The sequence below is a fragment of the Sparus aurata genome, chromosome 6 (assembly GCF_900880675.1).
Source record: "Sparus aurata chromosome 6, fSpaAur1.1, whole genome shotgun sequence".
Lineage (NCBI taxonomy): Eukaryota > Metazoa > Chordata > Actinopteri > Spariformes > Sparidae > Sparus > Sparus aurata.
The window spans coordinates 29,257,210-29,279,837 of record NC_044192.1 but is presented as its reverse complement, the minus strand read 5'-3'; the positions used below and the strand labels follow the sequence as shown (position 1 = coordinate 29,279,837).

Sequence of the window (22,628 nt, the reverse complement as noted above, 5' to 3'; positions counted from 1 at the left end):
TTGATCACTCACGAAACATGACAAAACATGGTTGCCACGGGAAGTTGTCAAGGTCAAATGAGTTAAAGAAAAACACCTGTTTCTTGTTTGATACTTTCCATTTATTCAACAACTTCAATCTGACAAAAATAAAATTACGGCTTCCCTTTTCCCACCTGCAGCTCTGGTCTGACACCAGAAGGCAGCTGCAGTCAGGGCGATGGTGCACACCCTGATGTTTGCCTCATGGAGATCAATCACAGGCATCTTGCAAGACTGTATGCCTGTCACAGGCCTGGTAATATATGTCTGCGCCGGGCCTTTCGGTTCCGCACACTGTTATTAACAGTCTCAGCTGTCATTCTTCACTGAGCTCCAGCACACGCACGAGCCGCCAGATGTCTTACACCTGATGGGATCCAAATGGCTGCCTAGGCGACCAGTTAAACGCCAGTGAAGTAAGCTGGAGAAGATTTCCTTTTCTTCTCATCATCAGGACTTAACTTCCTCCAGCTGTTCCAAAACACAAGTCGCACTGGTTCAACGAGAGGATGGAGATTTCAAGTTTTATGAGCTGTGAAATCAGTTACCAAATTCACTTTTCCACCCGGGCCATAATTTATATTCTGGTGCCTAATGGCCTAAAGCTTAAATGCAGATAGATATGTATTTACTAGCTGTTTCTGATACTGAATGTTTTGTTTGAATCTCTGAACTAACTTCACAGTGCTCAGAGTCCTTTTAGTGCAATTTTTTCTTGTCACACTCAAAGGAAAACAAAAGAAACCCTTTTGTTTAACCCCTCTCTCTGTGACCAATGGTCGTAATTGATTTGTGGTAGTGGCAGATATTGCATGGGAGGCTCAGCTGCCGGTCATGAGAACAGTACATCAGATTAAAGCTCGTCTTCTGTGGCAGGAGCTCCCCGGTGACCGGCCACTCAATCATCTCTTGTCTCTGATTCCTCCGCCTGTCTTAAGCGTCCCACCAGATTTGCGGAGCTCACAAGAGGGGTTAGGAACAGTCAATGGCAGCCGCAGGCTCTGACCACCATGTTGCGATACTTCTTGAGGATGACGTTGGAGCTGTCGTCAAAGTACAGCACAGAGATGCCGTGGAGCTGGGTGGGGGCGCAGCAGGGCTTTGGCACCATCTCCGGGTTGATAAAGTGGACCTGTGGTTAGAAGAAGAAACATAAATCAGTCCTTACAGAAAGTGGAGGAGGTCGTAGTTGAAAGTGCAGGGCTGTGTGGGGCTTACCAGAGTTTGCACAATAGCGTGATTGGTGGCATTCATGTAGGAGTTGAGGGGGAAGGCGCATTCTCCCTCGCAGTAGTACGCTGCATAACCCTCTGGTGCTATGATCCAGTCCTGATCAGAGTGGAACAACAGGCAGGTATCGGTTAGATGGCAGTTTAGTAAATAAATACTTACATCAAAATGAGATCGAATGAAACTTCTGATATTTACCTGCCATCCTAAATCTCTGAAACTGACGTACAGCTCATGCTTTTTACATCCCTCTTTGGACAAGCCAAGGTTACCTGACATGAAAAAACAGGCAAATGTGAGTATGCACAATCATTAATGGGAGACAGCGGCCGTGGAGATGTTTGACAACTCTCTAATGTAATTTGAACTAGATGGTGCTCAAGTTGTGGTGCCTAAAATACCCCCCAAAAAATACGTTTGAAAAAACTGTAAGAGCAGCAGTGTCTCTGTCTAGAAATCATGACCCAGTTACTCAAGATTATCTACAGACCTTGTTGTGAGCAGTTTCATTTAGGATCTATTTTCTCTCTACAGAAGGACAGGAGACTAGCTGACTAGGCTGACATATAGTTTTTTTTTAACGATTTTTTGAACGATACATTGCTGCTGAGTTTTTCAAATGTTTCGTTTTTCTTACTTTTTTTTGCCGCAGTGAGCACCACAAGTGTGCCACCTAGTGCCATTATATTCAAGATAAGACAGACATCTCTACGGCTGATGTCTCCAAAATTCTCACCAAGACCCTCTAGATGGATAAAAAACCTTACAGGTAAAAGCTGACAAATAGATTTTGGGATGATGTGTCTCTTTAAAGTCTAGTTGGTCAAAGTCATAAAAACTAAAAAAACAAGAGTCTATGGTGAGAATTGAAGGTTCAGGCACCTGTTGCAGCCTCCACTGCCTTCAGTGCATCTTGGACAGTCCTCTGGGGTTTAGAGCGGTTGGACTGGCGCCCCTTGTGGCCATGGGCAGAGCGAATGCTGCGGAAGCGCACCTCATTGGCTCTGAAGAAGGCAACCATGAAGGGCTGCTTCTCCTGAGGTCCGCTGCTTATCACCAGCCCCGCCAGTCTGGGGTTCCTCCTCTGGCCTACAGAGGGAGACAGCGGGAACAAAACTGTTGAGAGTCTCAACCAACCCAGCAGATGGCAAGAACAGACATCCAAGTCTCTACTAAACAGTCATTTGTTCATCCTAATATGACCACAACGACCACAATCATAAATTGTCCACATGAGGAACCCTTTACACACATTCACTAAATATGTGCTGGTCCTTTTAACCACATGATTTTAGGAGCATTAAATCACAACTCCAGACAAAGATGGTATTCTTGCTCTTATGAATCCCTGCCCATGTCGCTGCATGCATGATAGTGACTGACCGTGGCTGTCCTCCAGGACCAGGTGCAGGCCGAGGTTCTGCTCAGGGGTCAACCAGCCAGAGGTTACTGGTGGCCGTCAGGTCAAAGGCCAGCCAGCCCACCTCAGCCGCCCACACTTCTCGCTGGTCCAACAGCAAGAGCTCCACTTCGCTGGGGAGAGGAAAGTTTGTAAGTGAATTCAAGGCGTCTCAAGGCTAAAAGCTAAAAGCATTGAGTGTCAGTTTCTCAGCGGAGTGTCCTTGTTTGGCTGCAGACTGAAATATTCCATATGTTCCTTGGATGCAACTTTAAAGACTAAAATGAACACATCAGTTAGACAGAAACCAACAGTGATGAAGCATCCACTGTGATTTGTTACTAATCTCTTGTTTTTACGTTCCTTCAGGAGAATTTTCATTCCTGAAATGAACAGAAAGCGACAGCTGACTGGAGTGTATGAAAACAATCTAATAGCATGTGGTCTGCTTACGAAAATGGCTAGCTGTCGTGCAAATGATATAAAATGAGTATATCACGGATTGATAAATGCCAAAAGTCTTGTGTGGTCCAGTTACAGCTACAGTGCATTCAGAAAGTATTTGGACATGTTTTATGTTGTTTTGGATAAGTTCAGCCACACATTGGATTTGAAGTGAAACAATGACTTCGAGGTCAAAGTGCTTGAGTTTGAAGGTCTACATCCATGAGTAGGACACAGAACTTGTTTAATACATATTCCCCAAACGCAGCAGGAGAGTAATACATTAAAGGAAACCCAGAGGTTTTATGGCCTAACAGAGGAATGCCGTTGATTAGCCAAGTCAGACACCTGACCTCAGTCCAACTGAGAATGTGTTTCATTTGCTGAAGACCAGACTGAGAGAAAAAAATAAGAAAAATAACGATAACTGTTGCAGTGCTGGCGTCCTTGGCTGAAGAAACCAAATAGGAAACATGATAACTTTAAGTTTTAATAAATAACACTGTGTCACCTAAAGCTGTTCAACTGTTCTTGTTTTTTTTTGTTTTTTTTAATGGGGGGGGGGGGGGGGGGGGGGGGGGTCTGCAGTACATTGTTTATCAGATGTGGATATAAACAGGTTTAAATTAAAGCTGAGAGACAACTATCTAATCTCAGAGTACGAGGCCGACACAACAGAAAATGCGTGGAATTCACAGCACTCCAAACTGTTTATCCGTTGCAAATATTACTCATTTTAATTGTCATTTAAGTCTCAAAACAATATGAAGCCACCTAAACGTCCAACTTGCACCGCATTCTAAAAGTCAAAGTCACAGTCAGACTGTCAAAGCATTTATCTCCACAATAAAATTGTTACTATGAATGTAATTGTGAAAAACAATTCAGACTTCCTTTATACCAACAGCGATCATGGTGCTGTATACTGTCACTTTGTATATTTCACCAGGTGTTCACATTAAAGGGCCAATCCCTAAGAATTTAAGTTTAAAACATAAAAAAAACGGAATATAATATGAACAGAATGTGATGAACAGTTGTGACGTTATGTCAAGGAAGACTCTGTACTGTGTTGCATTTCTATCAGAATACAGTTAGCAGCAGTTAGCGGTCACCCTGGCGATATGCTGCTCCTATTTGTTGGGAGTATAAATGTCACACGTGTACAATTCTTACATATTGCACCTTTAACTTTGATCGTATGTTCTGATCACGCAATTTAATTTTCAGATGCCCAAGAGAAAAACAGTTATGACTAGGTGATCATGTCATTATCATAAATATATATTTGGTTGACAGGAGTGACTGTGAAGATTAAACAACAGATTATGTTCAAAATCAAGCACTTTTTCAAGGAGCGTTTAAAGTTCGAGCACATTCCTAACTTTAAAAACATAACAGTTAAAATCTGGCATTTTCCAAACTTTGGAGACTTTGTGCGGCCTCTGCATGTATCCGCCTACCACGAACAGCCTATATCAAAGGAAAACAGTACTGATATGTGTTGTCTTGAGGGCAGATCTCTCAGACTACAGCTTTGTTTACAGGCTGACTTTCAGCCCCTCAGGCAGACGTCTGTCTTTACTCCTGCCGCCTGCTCGTCTGTGTGGATCGGCCTTTGTGTGTCTGTGAATGACAATGGTGTTGGCCTTAACACCGTTGTCAGCCCCGCTCTGTCACCGATGAAAGACTTAAATCTACTGCCTGCACATGCTTCCTACGGCTCACTTATGTCCCCGGGGCAGGCAGGCGGAGCCCAGCAGGTTAATGGGGTTGAGAGTTTTCATAATGTGGGTGGTAGAACTTTGATTTGTGAGGAAGAAGTGGGTGTGCGGAGTCTAATTAGGCCATTTCAGATGTGGTTTGACACAAGGAAACAGTGCGAGCGTAACGCAGAAGCTGGCGGCCCGACAGAGAAAACAGAGCTGCAGACAGTCAGACAGACAGAAACATGCAGGGATAACCACCTGTGCGAGAGAGTAGAGTGACGTCTTGAGGGTTGAGAGTGTTATTTGTGGCGGGAGCTGCGTGTTATAAATGCAGGTCTTCTGGGGACTGTCCTGTTCTGACTGTGCGAGAGTAAACTTGCTCTGGAGGGAACCACTGTGTTTCTGTAATTGACACTAACGTCTGTGTAAACAGCGGCGGTGCTGACGCGAACATTGGCAGAAATAACCCGCGGGGGGAATGTAGACAGACACGACCAGAGCACACGGATCTGTGTGCACGTACAGGTGCCTAACAACCAGCTTTCACTCAAAAACACACAGCAGCATGAAGTGTTGTTGAAACTCAACCACACTGCTTGTACTTATGTCCCCATCGTAAGAGGATAATCATATGTAGCCATGAAACCAGTCGCCGTGAAGGCTTGCATATCCCCTGAGATTGCTTTAAATCTATAGAGAACTAATTAGCCATCCAGCCATGCAGATAGATTTGCTCTTATTATTCTGCGTTCTGAAACATCTGTCTGCGAAGGTGAATGCTCACAGTACTGAGGGAAAAATGCAAGATATCATCAGCAACACGTGTTAGGAACAACTTGCTACTGACAAAATAATCTCTATGAAAACGGTGTGCTGGGATTATCCACAGTAACAAGGAAACTGTTTCTGAAAAGTCACATTGCTGTTGAATTTTGTAGCCACACCTGCTGCCCGGCTCTGGGGCTGTGCTGTGAAATGATCCACTAGCACGTACTCAAGCTGACTCAATTTGAAGATTCCTTACTTCCAGCTAGTCAAAGTTTTCTCGTATCCATTGGCAGCAAAAGTTAAACAGACACACGTGGTTCCCACATGACGAAATCCCTATGACTTCAGGCGTCTCCTGAAATTTTTTCGTTATGCCTCCATGAGGTGTAAATGTGTGTTTTTTAAAGGTTGAAAAAAGAAGGTACTGGTATATGTTTATTAGTGGTCATTTTTACTGAAACAGGGTTGTTGATAGTATGAATCAAAGTCTCACAGCCTGAGGGGAAGAAGCTGCGCTGTAGTCTATAGAGGATAGAAGCCATTTGTTTCCGCATTAGATGAATTGCCCTAGTTTCAATTAATCACTGCATCATTTTTGGAATATGACGAATATCTCGGTTTATGACTAAATACCTTCAACACCACGCGCTAAATAGAAAATGTTGGCATGCTTAAACAAACTAATGTGGTGAAGATGGTAAAAAAAAAAAAAAAAATTCTAAATATACAGATGTAAGCTTTGTGAGTATGAGAATATTAGCATGGTATCGTTGGCATTCAGCTCTAAACGTCACTTTTCAAGATGAAATCACATTCATCTCCACTGTGTCAGGGTGGTGGCACAGAGCAAAAAAATTACCTTGAATCCCTGGAAAAAGTCAAACAAAAACAACTAGAGCTATATAAGGGAAATACATCTTTCATTTGAAGTTTGAACAAACCTTTATATGCTTCACAGAAGAGATTGATGCAGAGCAAAAGATAAGACGACAGTAAAACCAACAAACATTCTGTAAAACTCCTCTGAACAGTGACATGTGGAGAGCTGGAAACAAAAACCCTCATACCTGTTGGGAGGCTCCTGCAGGACCTGGTAGACACTGACCCTGAAAGTCTCGTTCTCGTTGCGTTCCTGGATGAACTCTTTATAAATCCTAAACTCTGCTGCTGTGACGGCCTCTCCCTCTGGGATACGGGAAAGGTCAAATCGAAATTCTCTTCTGTGCTGCTGGTACAGAAGGTCCTGATCCTGGTCAACTATAAGGAAGACACAGAGAGGAGGGTGGAGGTGATTGGGTTTGATTTGGGCGATTTTTTTGATGTGTTTTATCAAAATCCACCAGATCATATATGGCCTTAAAGCTGGTGGCGCAGGAAAAATACATTTTCTAGTAGGCACCCAGAATAAAAATATGAACCCAAGCATAATACGCGACATTTACAATAATATTAGGATATTTTTAAGTTCACATGGTTTTGGCATTTTGAAAGCACTTTGTGATAAAATTTGAGAAAATGGATATCATATACCAATGATTATTTTTCAATGACAAAAATTAAACACTAATTTTGTATGAATGACTACTGATACTGTCAGAAAATATTAACACAATGACATTTGGATAAATAATCATCAGTAATGTGAATATAATGACTAATCTGCTCAAGGCAAGTGTTAGAACAAGCAGAGCAGTCTGTTAAGTTCAGAAAATTGCATCACTTTATTGTAATGCAGCCTTTAAACCCAGGAAAAGACAACACTTATGCTATATCACGATATCACACTAGCCTTTTTTACCGCAGCGTTGATTCGCCAATTCACTCAGAGTGAAGAATCTACATTTTTTGCCGGTGACAGACGCTGTTTTTCGGGCAGAAATGTGACAAAGAGTCAGTAGGACAGGCAGGAGGACGGACGCTTATCCGCGTACAGCTGTAGGATTTTTTTCTTCCTCATATAAGCTGCCAAAGACAGTTACAGTCACTACATTACTGTTGTTTGTTCCTGTAGCGTTGCTTTGTATTAAGTTGAGTGAGGGACCTGCGTGTTATCAGTCTGTACGATCGACACGCCCCTTCTCCGCACCGCCGGCTTATCCATTCACACTGGTTGGGTTCACCAATGATACGGCCCTGATACTACCTCCAGAGGCGGATCAGCGCCGGAGCGAAATTTCACCCCTCGCCGCATCTGAAACTTTCGCGCAGAGGAGGAGGCGGAGAATTGGCGCAGGATCCCCGCCTGCAAACGGCAGTGTGAATGGGGCTGCTGATTTACTGCTCAGCCCTGGTACCACTATGATATATGGTTTATTGTTGTCTACACAGTGAAATAATACTTCTGACCCTCAAAGGGAAAGTTTGTACATATGCGGAAAAGCCAAACCGCTGTGAGCACAATCAGATGGTAAACCAGTCAGCGGTTTCATATCTGTCAAAACTGTTGCTGAATCAAACGACTCTCTGATGTGTGTCATGCTCCCCACAACTCGGAAGCGCTGTGTCAGAAATAGGAAAAATCCTGCCTCCGCGAGTGAAGTGATTGATCTAAACATCGCTTGGGTCGAGTCTGCCATACGTGCCAATGTGGGGGAGAAAAAACACACTCGGGTCTCAGTTTGGCTCCCTGTTTAAATTGCACACATGTGCTGACCACAAGAAAAGGCCTGTTAAGGCACTGCCCGGAAAACCACAGCAGCCAGTGTGCTTTTATAAACACACTCACATAAAATATAGAGAGACACACAAATTCATGCGAATTAACTACCAGAGTCTGCGCCACCCGCATCCCCTGATCATTCTGCCATGTCTCACCATCCAGGGATTTCATTCTGATTGCAGAGGGGGAAGTAAAGCAGCTGATGGCACTGTCGGCTCTGCGACCCGCCCTGAGCCAGCTGAAGCTGTCCAGCACTCAGACTTTCCAGGGGAACAGTGGTCAGAAAGACCCTAAAGCTTCCTGAAGCTTTCCAGTGTTGTGTTTTTACAGCGTTAGTCAATGTGTGTGTTTGCCCTTGGAAAGAGCGCTGGAGGTCTCTGGTGAAGGTGTGCAGAGCGGGGCAGCGATTAGCCACCTAAAACACATCCTGCCCACTGGCCTACACCATGACATCATCAGCATGACATCAGCCCGCGATCCCTTCTGATGGTCCGCTATTGTTTCTGCTAACAGGCGACCATACGTGCAGCCTCCCAGCACTCCTTTCACATGAAAGAACACACACACACACACACACACACACACACACACACACAGTGAGTCACAGCCTTCTAAAAACATTTGTAACGGCACAAAAACACACACAAGCCGCTCGTCGTTAGGAGCAGCGCATTCTGAGCCCTGCGAGTCATTTGTTTGACCGCAATTAAACGCTGGAAGGGAACGAGGGGTGTTTTTATGAAAGCAATAATTGCTTGTAAGGACTTGGTGTGTTTACGTTAGGGACCATTAGCTGCAGAGATCAGACCTCAGATATGCAAACTTCCCTCTGGGAGGCATTTCAACACTTCAGATTACTCCTCACACTGCAGGGCCACACAGCCGCGCAGCTATCATTAACCTATTGCAATATTATAGCAACTGTTTTTTTTTACAAATCAGCATGGGTGGCAGCACAACATGTGCACGAAAACAAGACGAGGAAAAATGTGACCTTTGTGGATAATGATCAGTGCTTCAGATGTTATTTATGTCATCAATGTGCGTCGGTTCCTCTGTTCTTTTCTGGACACGTGACATGTATTGCATGTTGTCCGTCCTGTGAGAGGCATCGCTCCTCTGTTGCTTTAACTGGGGTTTCACGTGTTAAAGGAAGTTCACCTTAAAATTTTAATTCAGTGATTACCTACTCGCCCTCGTGTCGATGGAAAGTCGGGTGAAGTTTTGTAGTCTGCAAAATATTTCTGGATCTGTATAGAGAATGCCGTGACGGCTCTGCAGCATTCTCCTAAATAACTGAAGACGGAGACTTTGAAAAAGAAATACGAAAAAAAGGCTCCGTACAGTTTGTCCAGTGTAATCCAAGCCCCAAGATCCAACATTGATTTGAAAGGACGCAGTACTCAATGTGCTAAGCTAACACACAGTGTTTGAAGTGGCTGCACAAGCTCGTCCGCACATCGAGGGCGTAAACGGCATCTTTTCAAATAAATTCGGGATCTTGTGGCTTTCAGATACTTGGATCGCATAAGTAGAGCCTTTACGGAGCCATTTCGTGGGTTTTATTAGTTGTTCTTTTTTACATTTATAACAAGTCCCCATCTACTTCAGTTGTTTCGGTGAATGCTGCAACACTGTTTTGCTGTGAATCTCCAGAAATGTTTTGTGGACGACCAAACTTAACCTGAATTTCCAAAGGTACAGGGTTGAGTAGATGATGGCTGAATTTTCATTTTGGGGTGCATTTTTCCTTTAAAGGGCTTTTGGGGGAGCATTTCTTAACTGGTTCTAAGGACAGGAGCTATCATATGCTGTGCGGACTCTAAACCCCCTGGAGGCAAATTTCTGAATTAAAAAATAGTCATTAGTCATCATAATTCATTTTCAACTGATTAACGTTCTGAATCTATTACTCAAGTGAAAATGCTCTGTCCTTTTCTGCATGTGTTGACAAGTTGCTTAAACCATTACCTTACAGATTATTAGCATGTTTCACACGTGCAAAAATCCGCTGCAGAATGTCAGCACCATGTCTGCTTTCTGATGACAAAGTGAGTGATTGTGCACAGGATTTAAAAAGACAAACGCTGGCTTCGGGCTTCTCTTTAGGGGACCGCAATTACAATTTGAGCTACGGACCAAAAATAATTATTTTGCACTTGGATGAATAAGTAATGAGAACGTTAATGGGATTTTCTGGCAAAAGAAATTCTTAGTATGATCTCCTTATGCTTCCTCCAGATCAGCTTAGCGGGACAAACACATTTCTCCCTGCTCGTTCTCAAAAACACAATACACCCTCTGTTCCTCTCATTCCTCCAACTGTTAGGGGAACATTTTGCGCTCTTTCTATTCTAATGAAAGCCAGTGACATTTTCGGTCATTAAGCCTTTTCTCATGCTCTGCAGGTGTGTTGTGGTCCCATACTGAACGCATGTGTGCTCGTCTCCAGGCAAAGATTTCGGTCAACAGGCCGGTCAGCGTGATGAGCAGCAGACCAGGGAACAGCTCCGGCAGATAAGATTTGAGTTTTTAAGTCGGGCCTCTTCACTGCGATCTGTCTCTTTCTTTAAAAACAAATGCACAAGAGAAACTACAAATGTGCAGTGCAGTTGTGTAATGTTGCATGACAACAAGTGATTCCGAAGAGCGATCTGTGGTTTTGGCGTTCTGACATGTATCAGCATGTGTGTCGTGATGTGATTTAGTGTATTTGTGTGAGGACAATATGACTGCGCATGCTCTTAAATGCTCTCCGACTAACTAAATAAATGTCAAACGAGGCTGATTTATCTTTAACGATAATGTTATTCTTAGCCCTGTCCACCTGCGGGATATACCTGGGTGCACTGGGAGGAGGGTCTGCAGCAGCTCTCCCTCACACTGGAAGCTGTGGTCTCTGGACGGGAAATACCATAAACCAGTTCTGTCTTGAAGCGATCATCTCGGGACCACCAGGACAGAGTCGACTCCGGCACAATGTGGGAGCCCCAGCTGAAAACTCTGCCAATCATCAGCACGGGAGGCCGCGGTGGGCCCGAGAGGGAAAATAATAAGCTCTCATTGTGTCCTTTTTTTTCTGTAACCCTCCTTCCTCTTTATAATCAAACTCTTCAGATGTGGAACCACATAAATCTGCTATGGGTTTCCAGATCTCATTAGCTAAAGACTGTCATCTAAAAGTCCACGACTGATGGCATAAAATGTTATGTTTTCTTATAGTTTCCAAATGTTTTGTATTAACTACACTGTAAAATCTGAAAAAAGTGACTTTACTTCACAAAATCGAGGAAACCGATTATCCTCAAAATGACTGAGTAAAGTAGACTAATACCTTTAAGTTGCTGGAACTTTCCATCTCGCATAACTTGAATTTAATAAGTCCACTTTTGACTGATTCTGAGGTATTCGGCTTCCTGACCTGGGTAAAAGCCAGCTTTTTAACTTAACAGTGTACACATTTTGTGGGATGATTAAAAAAATGACTCAAATGGTTCTTCATTAAAAGGCTTAATCACACTAACATACAAACAAACAAACAAACAAACCAACAGGAAGGTTAAAGGCTTCTCAAAGACATATCTCAGATGAACAAACTTCATCTCTCTTTTCACACTGAAAAGAGAGGGGCATACAGACGAGACAAGGGCTGGTTTTGGATGCAGCCACATCCGGATAAGAGCCACAGGCACCGTGCCGTCTGCTGCTTCACCATAGTGATATCAGAGCCGCTGTAGGATCTCCAAGGGAAACAAAGGCAGGATTTTCCTTTTTATAAATTCAATAATGTCGAAGTGAGCCCCGTCTCCAACCTGTGACCCCTGTGATTAACGCCTCCGAACAGACAAATAAATGCAGCACACACACACACACGCACACAAACACACAGGCACCTGCACTAACAGAGATTACGACAGCGTGTTTAGATGCAGTCTGCGCCTTGAGCTCGGTCAACTTGTCTCTCACTTCCTGGGGGTTTAGACATACCCGTTCAATTCCTGGTCATGTGAAACAAAGCCACGCTAAAGCCTCTCCCCGCGGAGCTTTTGAAGGGATTCCGGGGTAATCGGATACAGGCGTGTTGTCATAACATTTACAGCTCGGAATGCATAATGCTGGATTTCAAGCGAGGAAAGTGACCCATAAGCCACCGTGTCAGAGACACTGGCTTTCACACACACTTAACTAATGCACTCTTGTGTCCGGGGTGTTAAGTTTATTCAACTAGTTAACAGAGATGAAACTTTCCCTGAACAATAAATCATCCTAGTAGACACTGATTTTAAGATTTTTCACAGACTTTTCAATTAAGAAATAACACTTTTTAAAGTGTTACATTACCACTGTAAAATAAGTCCATTTAGTTATACTTAATGGAAACTGGTAGAAGTGGAACTTTGAGCGCTTTAATCTCCACACACTCTCTCAGTGCTTCAAACATTTGCGTAATAACGTGGTGTTTTTCATTATAAAGTAAATAAATAAACATAAACTTACCGAGATTGACAAAACTCATCACCGTGTCTGCGTCATCCAGGAAGCGGCTCTCCTGCGCGGTCACCATCGGGGACATCTGGTGAGGCAGATCGGGCTTGTAGTAAGAGTACCCGGGCGGCTCCGGGTCTGCAGAGATGGTGTTGTACAGGTCCAGCATGAACATCGGGGCGGCGTTGTGTTTGGTGTAAACGTGCGGCCGCGGGCGGTGCGGCAGCCCGAGGATGGAGAGGATCTCCCGCTGCATCTCCCTGCGCTCTTGGCTCCGAAGCCGCCGCTGGATGAAGCTGGAGCGCACGTCGTTGTCCACGGAGAAGTTGGAGAAGGCGACCTGCGTGGACAGCACGCAGTAACCCCACGACAGGAGGATCACCATCGTCTCCAAGGCGCCTGTCACCATTTTTACGCAAAGTTTACGCGCGGCTGTAACTCGTCGGAATGTGCGTAGAGAGTTCTCCTAAAGACACAATCCTCTGTCCATTCTGAATACCATTCACTCAACACCCTTAGCTGCGCGATGTCTTGGTGTGATAAAGCTGTGCGCTCCTCTGGATGCGAGCTCGGGAGTGGATTTTTATTGAGGCGCTGTGTCAGGGGAGGGGCAGGAGGGGTTCAGTGTGGGATAAACCAAGTCCGGAAAGATTTGGAGAGTGTGGGGGTGAGTCAATGACAAGTAAATGAGTGTCCTATCATGAAGTGCACCGCTCTGTCTTGGTAATAAGATAGGTGGGGTGTGGACCTCTCAGACCAAAGTGGCCCCATCACTGCGTGCTTTGTTTGGACATGTTTGTTTGGTCACTGATGAAGGTGGACTCTGATTCTGATTAGCACATCTCCCCTCTGACCGGCTCTTCTCTTTCCTTTGTGGAAGCAGTGGCCTCTCTCTTGGGGCTTCTAAACAGGCCAGGAGTGCTTGTTTTCAAATCCCTGCCATTTTGGTAGCCCTTTATAAAACCCATCAGTAGATTCAATGAGTGCATGTGTAGGTCATTAGACAGTAGTTGATAGTCATGTGACTGTCAGCAAACAATGACATGCTTCATAAAACATCCATAAAGCAATTGTTTAGTGTTGAGCTGTAACTGATGTTTATACATCTTTACAACTGCTTCCAAAGTTGTGTGCAAAGCCTGTCATTGTTGGCTGGCAGCGATATAACTATGAACTGAAGTTTCATCAAGTATAAATTCACCATTTATCACTGGTGGTAATTTTAAAGTGTTGCCAACAGCTGAGATTTATTGCCTCTGCGCACATGGAGTCGGTCCAACGCTGCTTAAAGATCAGTCTAAAGGTGCGGAGGGAAAATCCCCTAATCCCCTCATCGACACACACACACACCTTTGAACTGGAACAATAAACCCAGGCCCACCCTAATCGTTGAAGGCCTCCAGTGATCAGCGGCAGCGCAGGCACATGAAGAGACTTGCCGATAGACCCAGTGAATTACTTCAACGACGTGCAAAGGGCTCCACTCTGGTAAGAGAGTTAACGGGGGTCGGGGGTTGGCGATGAATGGCAAAACAAGAATCCAGCACCGAGGCCCAGATTATACACATGCTTTACTCTGGTCTGAGGACAGGATCGGGCCATTAAAGTCAAGCAGGAAGTCAATGTGTCATAACCACAAACTGAAATGACCTTTTGACTAATGCGCTCTTCTCTTTTCTCAACCTCTGTCTGTGTATATGTAGGGTGGCCATCGGAAACAATCCGTATATGACCTGAAACCACACGACCACATTTCCATGAGCGCCATACATCACTCACTGCACTTGAGATGTTCTTTTCCCAGCAGAGGTCACTTCACGTGGCTCATCGCTGCTAAGTCATATAAACACCGAGAGCCCTCTGTGTCCACTGCAAACATTTGTAAACCTCCCCACTGCCATAATACTAACACTTCAACGAATTTGTACGGATCTATTTTGCTCAAGGACCCTTCAGAGGAGCGGATGCACGCCAAACAGGTCCTGCGAGCGACAGTCATCATCGTCCCACTCGTTAAAACGTTAGGAGGTTTGAGCGCCGTGTCGCAGCAGCGCCACTGTGGAGCTCAGCTGCTGCTCAGTCAGACACTCTCAGCCTCAGGGATGTACCGCCTCTCATGATTTAATCCATGCACCGTATTCTACTCATTTGCTTAATTTATACAGACTCATCAATAAGTCATTATAGCCCACATCTCCCAATGGAGCTAAAACCGCACTCAGTGTTTGACTGCATGCAGCGGATGGAGATGAAGCACTGGGAGATGTGTCCATACGTTAGGATCCTTTGTGCTGTAAAACTGACCTTGCACTACGATAAATCCTTTCAATCCGTACACACCTCACCTAATTGTTGATCAACCTTAATTTAATTTTAATTTCTGTCCCTCTACAGGTGGCCACCATCTAAACCAGGTTTTTTTTGGGAAAGTGAGGAAGATGCACTTCACTCATTTTTAAAATGTTAGTTTCCTTTATGTGATTATTTTCCATGGAATGTATGTGTGAATTAAAAAAAAAGCAAAACGGGCCTGATTATTGCCAGTGCTGGAAATAAAATACAATTAGGAAAGTAGTCAGCTGCTGTAGAAAACATTTTTAGGTCTTGTGTTTGACTCAAGCAATTCCACTGGTGCTTCTTCACGACTCAACTTCACTGCATTTCAGACGGAAACGTTGAATAATTAGCCTTTGTTTGGGCTCTCTGACTGCTGTTACTATTTACTTCGCAGGTTACGCATTTACATTCAAAAGATAGTTATAATCACCTTGTAAAATATTTTTTTAAAACTACATATGATGAAGTTAAAACAAGCTCAATGATTAATTGCAACATAGGTTATTGCTTGCTAATGCATCTGGAATAATACAACTTAAGGGGGCCACTCTACATACTGATCATCTTTAATTACTTTACACAGATTGTGATAATATTTCTGTCATTTTACATCACTTAAATGTTGAATGCAGTACATTTACTTGCGATGGACAGGGCTATTCATAAAGCCTGCTTTATTACTACTAGCACTTGAATAACGGATGTGCCTAGCTCTTTGAAAAGTATTTGTAACCTACGTTATATGATACTATATGTACTGTTGTGGCAGACGGACGAGGTAGATAACTTACTGTTGCTCGAAGGACCCATGGACACTTTTTCTACCTGGCACCTGTACCTGCTTACCTGTGCAGGGCTGGGCTAAGCTAAGGTTAGCTAAGGTCCCAAGATAAATATAGACGACACACTTCCCCGAACTGCAGCACTCAGGCACACTGTGGCTGCTCCCCAGCTACGCTGTAACTGCGCCTCAGTGAAGAGTCAAGTGTGTTTGCAGTCGCGCGCTGCCTCCTAGTGGTTCCTTTTGTAATCGCGTGCTTTAACGGGGTCCGTTACGTCACTAAACTGCGACACACCGAGAAACAAGCGCCACATTTTTGTTGCGGCAAATTACTTGGGCATTTTGAGCAGCGTACAGTCACAGTTTAACAAATCTGGGGTACGTATATTCACCTCGTTATGGGATGATACTGAAGATGGTACCATGTGTGAATGTGGTCTTTGACGATGTCGCTGCGCTGCAAAGTTTGTTATCGTGTAGCTAACGTGACCGACCACAGTAGATGGTCTCACAAACTAGCTAGCGTTAGCCATCGTTGTATTATCTAACATTCGTCATGTATATTTTTTGGGCCCCATAATTGATAACGTAGTACTACAGTCGCTTAAGTATCACAAACTGTTCAACTGCACATACAACGTGACAATGTTAACAAGGTGTATAGTGTTTAGAAGCTAATGCTAGCATCGGCGACTGATGCTGGTTAGCTAGTTAGCCAACATTAGCTGTCAGCTAAAGCTTGTCAGGTGTCAGATGTTTTGGTTTACCTTCTCACGAAACCTTACCTGTGTCATTGGAGTTACGCTTGCTAACTGGGTGATATGATGAATGTCTGGTATCAAACATGATTTAACTTAGTGTATGCTAATGCTGTAACGATAGCTCCGGTGTCGCACACATGCAGTCACATCACTTGCTTGCTAACACGCCCTTTTGAGATTCAACTACAACGTTACAACCAGTTCATTTGCATCGTCTTTACGATATTTAGTCTCTCGAAAACAACAGCCAAATGAATGTAGTCTGCTATCATGTAAATAACACCATGTTTCTGTCTTCTCTCACAGGCGCTCATTGGGACAACGTTAATGCACTATGAGTTTGTTTGGGACAAACGCCGGGTTTGGGACAGGAGGGACCGGTGTCTTCGGAAACGCAACAACAGACAGTCATAATCCGATGAAGGTAAACCAGCGGAGTATATGGGCTTTATATGTAGTCATGATCCATCTTAAACACCTGTCTGCATCTGGACCCTGTTCTTCAAATGTGGCTTAACTAGTTGAGGCTAACAGGTTGTTGTCAGGCTAAAATCCTGAATCCTGTTTAAACTTCATCCACATGTTTGGTTACTTAATAGTACTGTAAGGACTGATATGTAAATCCTGCCAGCATGCAGGTATATAGTAGCTAATTTTAGTTTACATTGTACTCTACAATGTTTCCACACTGCCATCATTGTTGGGGCTTCCAAGTGGACATGCAAGAGACTTTTTCTTTTTGATCATCATAAATGTGCTGCAAAAATGAAACCATACTAAAATCTATTTAAAATAATCTTTCATTTTACAAACAAGTGTGGCAGTTAATCGTTAAATTTAAGGATTGCTGTTCAAATAACAAATGCCTGATTTAATATGAAATTGAATGTGATATGTATCCTCATTGGTCTTTTAACCATCAGTATCTTTTAGTAGAGTCTATTTCATTTCCCTCACATTATCTCATATTGAATTTGGTTTGGTTCTCTCTTGTTCAACTTTGTTTTTTTTATTTATTTATTTTGGTATGATTATAGGCAACTCTTCTCTTCTATTGTGTAAGTGTAATTGTGATAATTACACCAACAGATTATAGTGATTTTACCATCACCCACAGCTTCTCATATTTATATCAATATTCTTTCATTATATGGTGAGTCATTTGTATTTGACATGAGTTCATGTATGGGTTTCACCCTAAAATGATCCAGTTACTGTCAACAATCCTGCACTTTTGCAAGTTTGGGCTTAATGACTTGCCGCAGTTCCACATTAGTTTTAAGTCCACTTTGAAGAACTCAAAGCTCCAGACTTTTGTAAAATCTTCAACATTGTAATGGATAACTCGGTTCTCTATTTATGAATAACGGCATCCTGTTTACTGTTCTGATGTTTGTCTTTGTTGTGTGTGTTCCTGACTTGTCCTACAGGATGTTGAAGTAACTTCACCTCCAGATGACAGCATCAGCTGTCTGGCTTTCAGTCCCCCCACAATGCCAGGGAACTTCCTCATCGGAGGATCCTGGGCCAACGATGTGAGTTTTGTATCCGTTTACAACATTTGTACACTAATAGATAGATGTAGTGAACCCATGATAATAGCAATTTACTAGGCTTGTCTTTCACGAAGGACTACTTCTGCAGTACATATTGAGTTTGACTGTGTTTAATCATCTGGCCTCAGGTCCGGTGCTGGGAGGTGCAGGACAATGGACAGACTGTCCCCAAAGCCCAACAAATGCACACAGGTCCAGTGCTGGATGCATGCTGGAGTGATGTAGGTCTCTTAATACAAAGTCATTTAAACCCTGTAATCTGCTGAGCCACAGAATAATTTATGATGTGCTGTTCTCTTTAACCAGGATGGGAGTAAAGTCTTCACTGCTTCCTGTGACAAAACAGCCAAGATGTGGGATCTTAACAGCAATCAAGCAATGCAGATCGCACAGGTAAGATGAGCTCCCCAGATGAAATCTGTGGTCAGAAGAATGAAGCACAGTTATCTTACACCCCTCACCATTTTTCTTCACAGCATGACGGTCCAATCAAAGCAATCCACTGGATAAAAGCCCCAAACTACAGCTGTATCATGACTGGCAGCTGGGACAAAACACTGAAGGTACAACAACCACTGCAACACGTCTGTCAGTGCTTGAAAGGACATTCTGAAGATCATCTTAAAAAACAAGACAGTGAAATATGATGCAGAAAGGCGAGGCTGACTGATACATTCATTATCGTGAAGGCTTATCAGATGCCTGAACACTGACCTGAGTGAGGATTTGTCTTCTCTGGAAAGCTACCACTTCAGTTTCATTTTTCATGTTGATGATTGCCAGGTGAACAGTAGAAATTGGGCATCACATTACAAATATATAAGGATGGTGCTGCTTTTTCTTCTTGACTCATTTATTTAGTTACCTGAGTGTAACTGTACGATCACCTAAAAAGAACTTATCAGAGAGCAGCATTTAAAACATTGTGTTTATTGTAGGACTGAGAAACATGACAGCCTTTCTGTATTTCTCTTCAGTTCTGGGACACTCGCTCTCCCAATCCCATGATGTCTCTGCAGATGCCAGAGAGATGCTACTGTGCAGATGTTGTAAGTCCACAAATTTGATGCTCGCTGAGTAAATTATCGATGATGTGGGATTTCTTTTTGTGTTTTTGAACCTCTCTGGCTGTTATATGCAGGTATACCCCATGGCAGTGGTTGCCACAGCTGAGAGAGGCCTGATAGTGTACCAGCTGGAGAACCAGCCCTCAGAGTTTCGCAGAATAGACTCTCCTCTTAAACATCAGGTGATTAATATTCCTCGGTATACATTGTGCCTCTCACCTGACTTGATGCTAAATATAAAGCAAAATTCTAAAAGACAGTAGAGTTTTTAGGCTTTTACCCTGTCGGACTGCCCGTCTAATGTACTTTTCTGACCTGGTCTTGCAGCACCGCTGTGTTGCCATATTCAAGGACAAGCAGAACAAGCCCACAGGCTTTGCACTGGGAAGCATTGAGGGCCGAGTGGCCATCCACTATATCAACCCTCCAAACCCGTGAGTTCAATCGATAAATAACAATCAATATTCTTACAAGTGAATGGGCTTTTAATATCATGCTACAGGTGTTTCTTTAATCCAGCGGAATTCAAGCATGTGTATTATATTGTTTTTACATAATTTATGACATGAACCTGTTCCCTGATCCCTTTTAGAGCCAAAGACAACTTCACCTTTAAGTGCCACAGGTCCAACGGAACCAACACGACCACTCCACAGGACATCTATGCTGTAAGTTGTTCTGAGTGTATAAAACAATGTTGACTTTGTGAAAGACGTATTTCTAGGATTTCCATGTTACACCAGTTTTTGGATATTTTGTTAAATGTTTTGATACAAAGTGTTATACCAAACCCTTTTTTAGCAGGAGAAACGAGAAACCCAGGTCTAAGTAATCCCATTAACAGAGGACTGCCCGAACTACAACTCAAATGAATGTAAAAAATTACACCTCTGCTTTTTTGATGACATCTTCTATCTGCAGCGAAACAGGGCTGTAAAGTGTGTCAGTTAGTACTGTGATCATTATTTGCAGTCAGTATTAATGTTTGTCTGTTTCTGAAAACACCCATGATTACGATATTTCTGTATCGTATAAATAATGTCATTCTTCCTTATTGTACTAGTTGTATTAGTCATATCATATACCTATAGTTATAATGTTTCACCTACTAGTTTTAATTTCCTCCTATCAGGTGAATGCTATCTCCTTCCATCCTGTCCATGGCACCCTGGCTACTGTGGGCTCGGATGGCCGCTTCAGCTTCTGGGACAAAGACGCTCGCACCAAGTTGAAGACCTCAGAGCAGCTTGACCAGCCCATCACGGCTTGCTGCTTCAACCACAATGGCAACATCTTTGCGTATGCTTCCAGTTACGACTGGTCGAAGGTAACACAACTATTTTTTAACATCTTATTGTATAGTACAGTCCTGCCTGCCTACCATACATTGTTACTTCATACTTACTACATACTTGTCCTCATTTGTTCAGTTTTGGTTGTCCTCATTTCACATATTTTGTGATCTGAATTCCTCAGGGCCACGAGTACTACAACCCCCAGAAAAAGAACTACATCTTCCTGAGGAACGCTGCCGAGGAGCTGAAGCCTCGGAACAAGAAATGGTGAGAGAAGGGCAGCCAGTGTCTATAAGCCTGGAGACTGGTGTCGCTGGACTGGGCTGCCCTACTTTCTCAGTGCCCGTGTGACTCACAGTGGGGCCTTTAAAGGCACCCCATGATCCCTGGCATGCATGTAGGATGCAGCAGTAACGATAGACATGATTCAGATCTCAGTACTGCTACAAGCAGCTGTTAAGTATGGCAGTGTTACTACACTGACCTGAGTGAAGTCATTCTGAAGGCTTGTGTGGTTTCTGCTGTAACAGTGTGCACAAACTGCCTTTGCACTTGTACAATCAACGCTTTTGTGGTGAAGTTTTGTAGCTTTGTGCTGTATTCACTGATATATAAAGGTTTTTAGAGAATGCTATTTATTAAATTGTGAAGATGGTAATGAAAACATTCAGCAAATATTAAATCGCCTATATTAAACATAGGCAAGCAATCATTTATTGTAGATCAACAATGTCTGCAGAATAGTGATATTGTACCTTTTTTAATTCTGTGCAAAAAGCATCGCAGTGAGCACCCCGTCAGAAATAAACAAAACAAAACCTCAGAAAAATGTTCCCTGTGACTGACTGCTGCCTCCTGTCTTTAGATTCGTCGTGCCAAGTCGCATCTCTTGTGAGGAAATGCGGAAGACCTGCTGCTTTAGTGTGTGTATACGCTCGAGACAGACTCCTTCCTTTCGGCAAACACCTGGACCAATGCTGTGGCGCTGCGTTCTGTGCATGGACCAATCAGAAGGGCCTACCCAACCTGGCGTTGATGACAGCTGCGTGACAATTGGTCTTAGAGGTCATCATAGAGGGGGAGGGTTTTACTTGCCATCCGTCTTGATGTTTCAGTTATTTTTTTTAAAATGTGTCCAGCTCTTCATTTTTTTACAGCTCTCCAAAGACTTTTCATTCTCTTCTGACTTGCTGTTTCTCCGTGGTTTAGCTCCATTAATGAAACTGGGATGTAAAATAAATAATTAAGTGCATTCTAATAGATCTGAACATGTTTTTTCCAACCTGAGCGAGTAAGTAGGTTAAAAAAAAATGACCTATTGTGTTTTCTGTATAAATGTTGGGGGTTCAGAGAACTGTATTGTGCATGTGAAACCATGAACATCACCACCATCTCAAATTTCAGCTGTATATCTCTTCATCACTGGAATCAATGAAATTATAAACTGGTCAACATCTGTTTCACCATGACCCCTCCTGTCTGCTCGTTTTAATGCAAGTTAACCAGCAGGTGGAGCATTTTCCCTTTCAGAAGTTACCTGTAGATATGCCTGGGAGCTGAGCGCTAAACATGACAAATAAGATCAAAGCAGGACAGTGGGGTTCTACATCCAGCTTACGTCCTTTTGACAGGGATGCACAGCTGGAACTGGGGGGGGGGGGGAACCTATCAAGAGGATATGAATGAGGTGGCATGGGCGGCTACAAAGGCCATGTGTGAGAGGTGAGCCAGTTCATAGAGGAGAAGGTGTGAATTAAATGCCTTTTTATTGAGGTCATTAGAGTGTCACCTCACTGTCAAGCCTGACCCTTGATACTTAGCAGTGAAGCTCCAAGGCACCGGGGGCGGGAAGGCGTGCTGCTGCCACAGTTCAGCGGCTCCTCTCAGCTTTCATGGGGTGACGCTGGTACCACCTCTCTAGACCGCTGTCTGCTGTACTGCTCAGTCAAGCTGCAGCAAGTTTCTTGTATCTTATTAAAACAGAGACCTCCAGGTCCACCGCACTCATGATCATAAATATCCTATAAGCACCAGGAGAGTTATGTGTATTTGGACAGTCGAGCAATTGGAAAACTTTAAGTGTTGGATTGACCTGTTGCTGGATGTGGCCTTTCCT

General features: G+C 43.4%; 1 protein-coding gene and 1 pseudogene across 2 annotated transcripts; one reads left to right on the top strand and one right to left on the bottom strand.

Moving 5' to 3' along the window:
* Positions 1-79: 79 nt before the first annotated feature.
* Positions 80-14,285, bottom strand: LOC115583077 (bone morphogenetic protein 7-like; annotated as a pseudogene).
* A 1,790-nt stretch (positions 14,286-16,075) lies between these two features.
* Positions 16,076-21,981, top strand: rae1 (ribonucleic acid export 1). 2 transcript variants are annotated; one of them, XM_030419502.1, is made up of 13 exons: positions 16,076-16,211; positions 16,901-17,018; positions 18,025-18,129; positions 18,279-18,371; positions 18,457-18,543; positions 18,627-18,713; positions 19,128-19,199; positions 19,292-19,399; positions 19,545-19,651; positions 19,810-19,885; positions 20,350-20,544; positions 20,694-20,779; positions 21,378-21,981. In XM_030419502.1, coding segments are annotated over exons 2-13 (1,107 nt in total). In that variant the 5' UTR covers positions 16,076-16,211; positions 16,901-16,928; the 3' UTR covers positions 21,379-21,981. The 2 variants fall into 2 exon arrangements, with proteins under 2 accessions (XP_030275362.1, XP_030275361.1); XM_030419501.1 differs by lacking the exon at positions 21,378-21,981 and having other exon boundaries at positions 20,694-20,783.
* Positions 21,982-22,628: the final 647 nt, after the last annotated feature.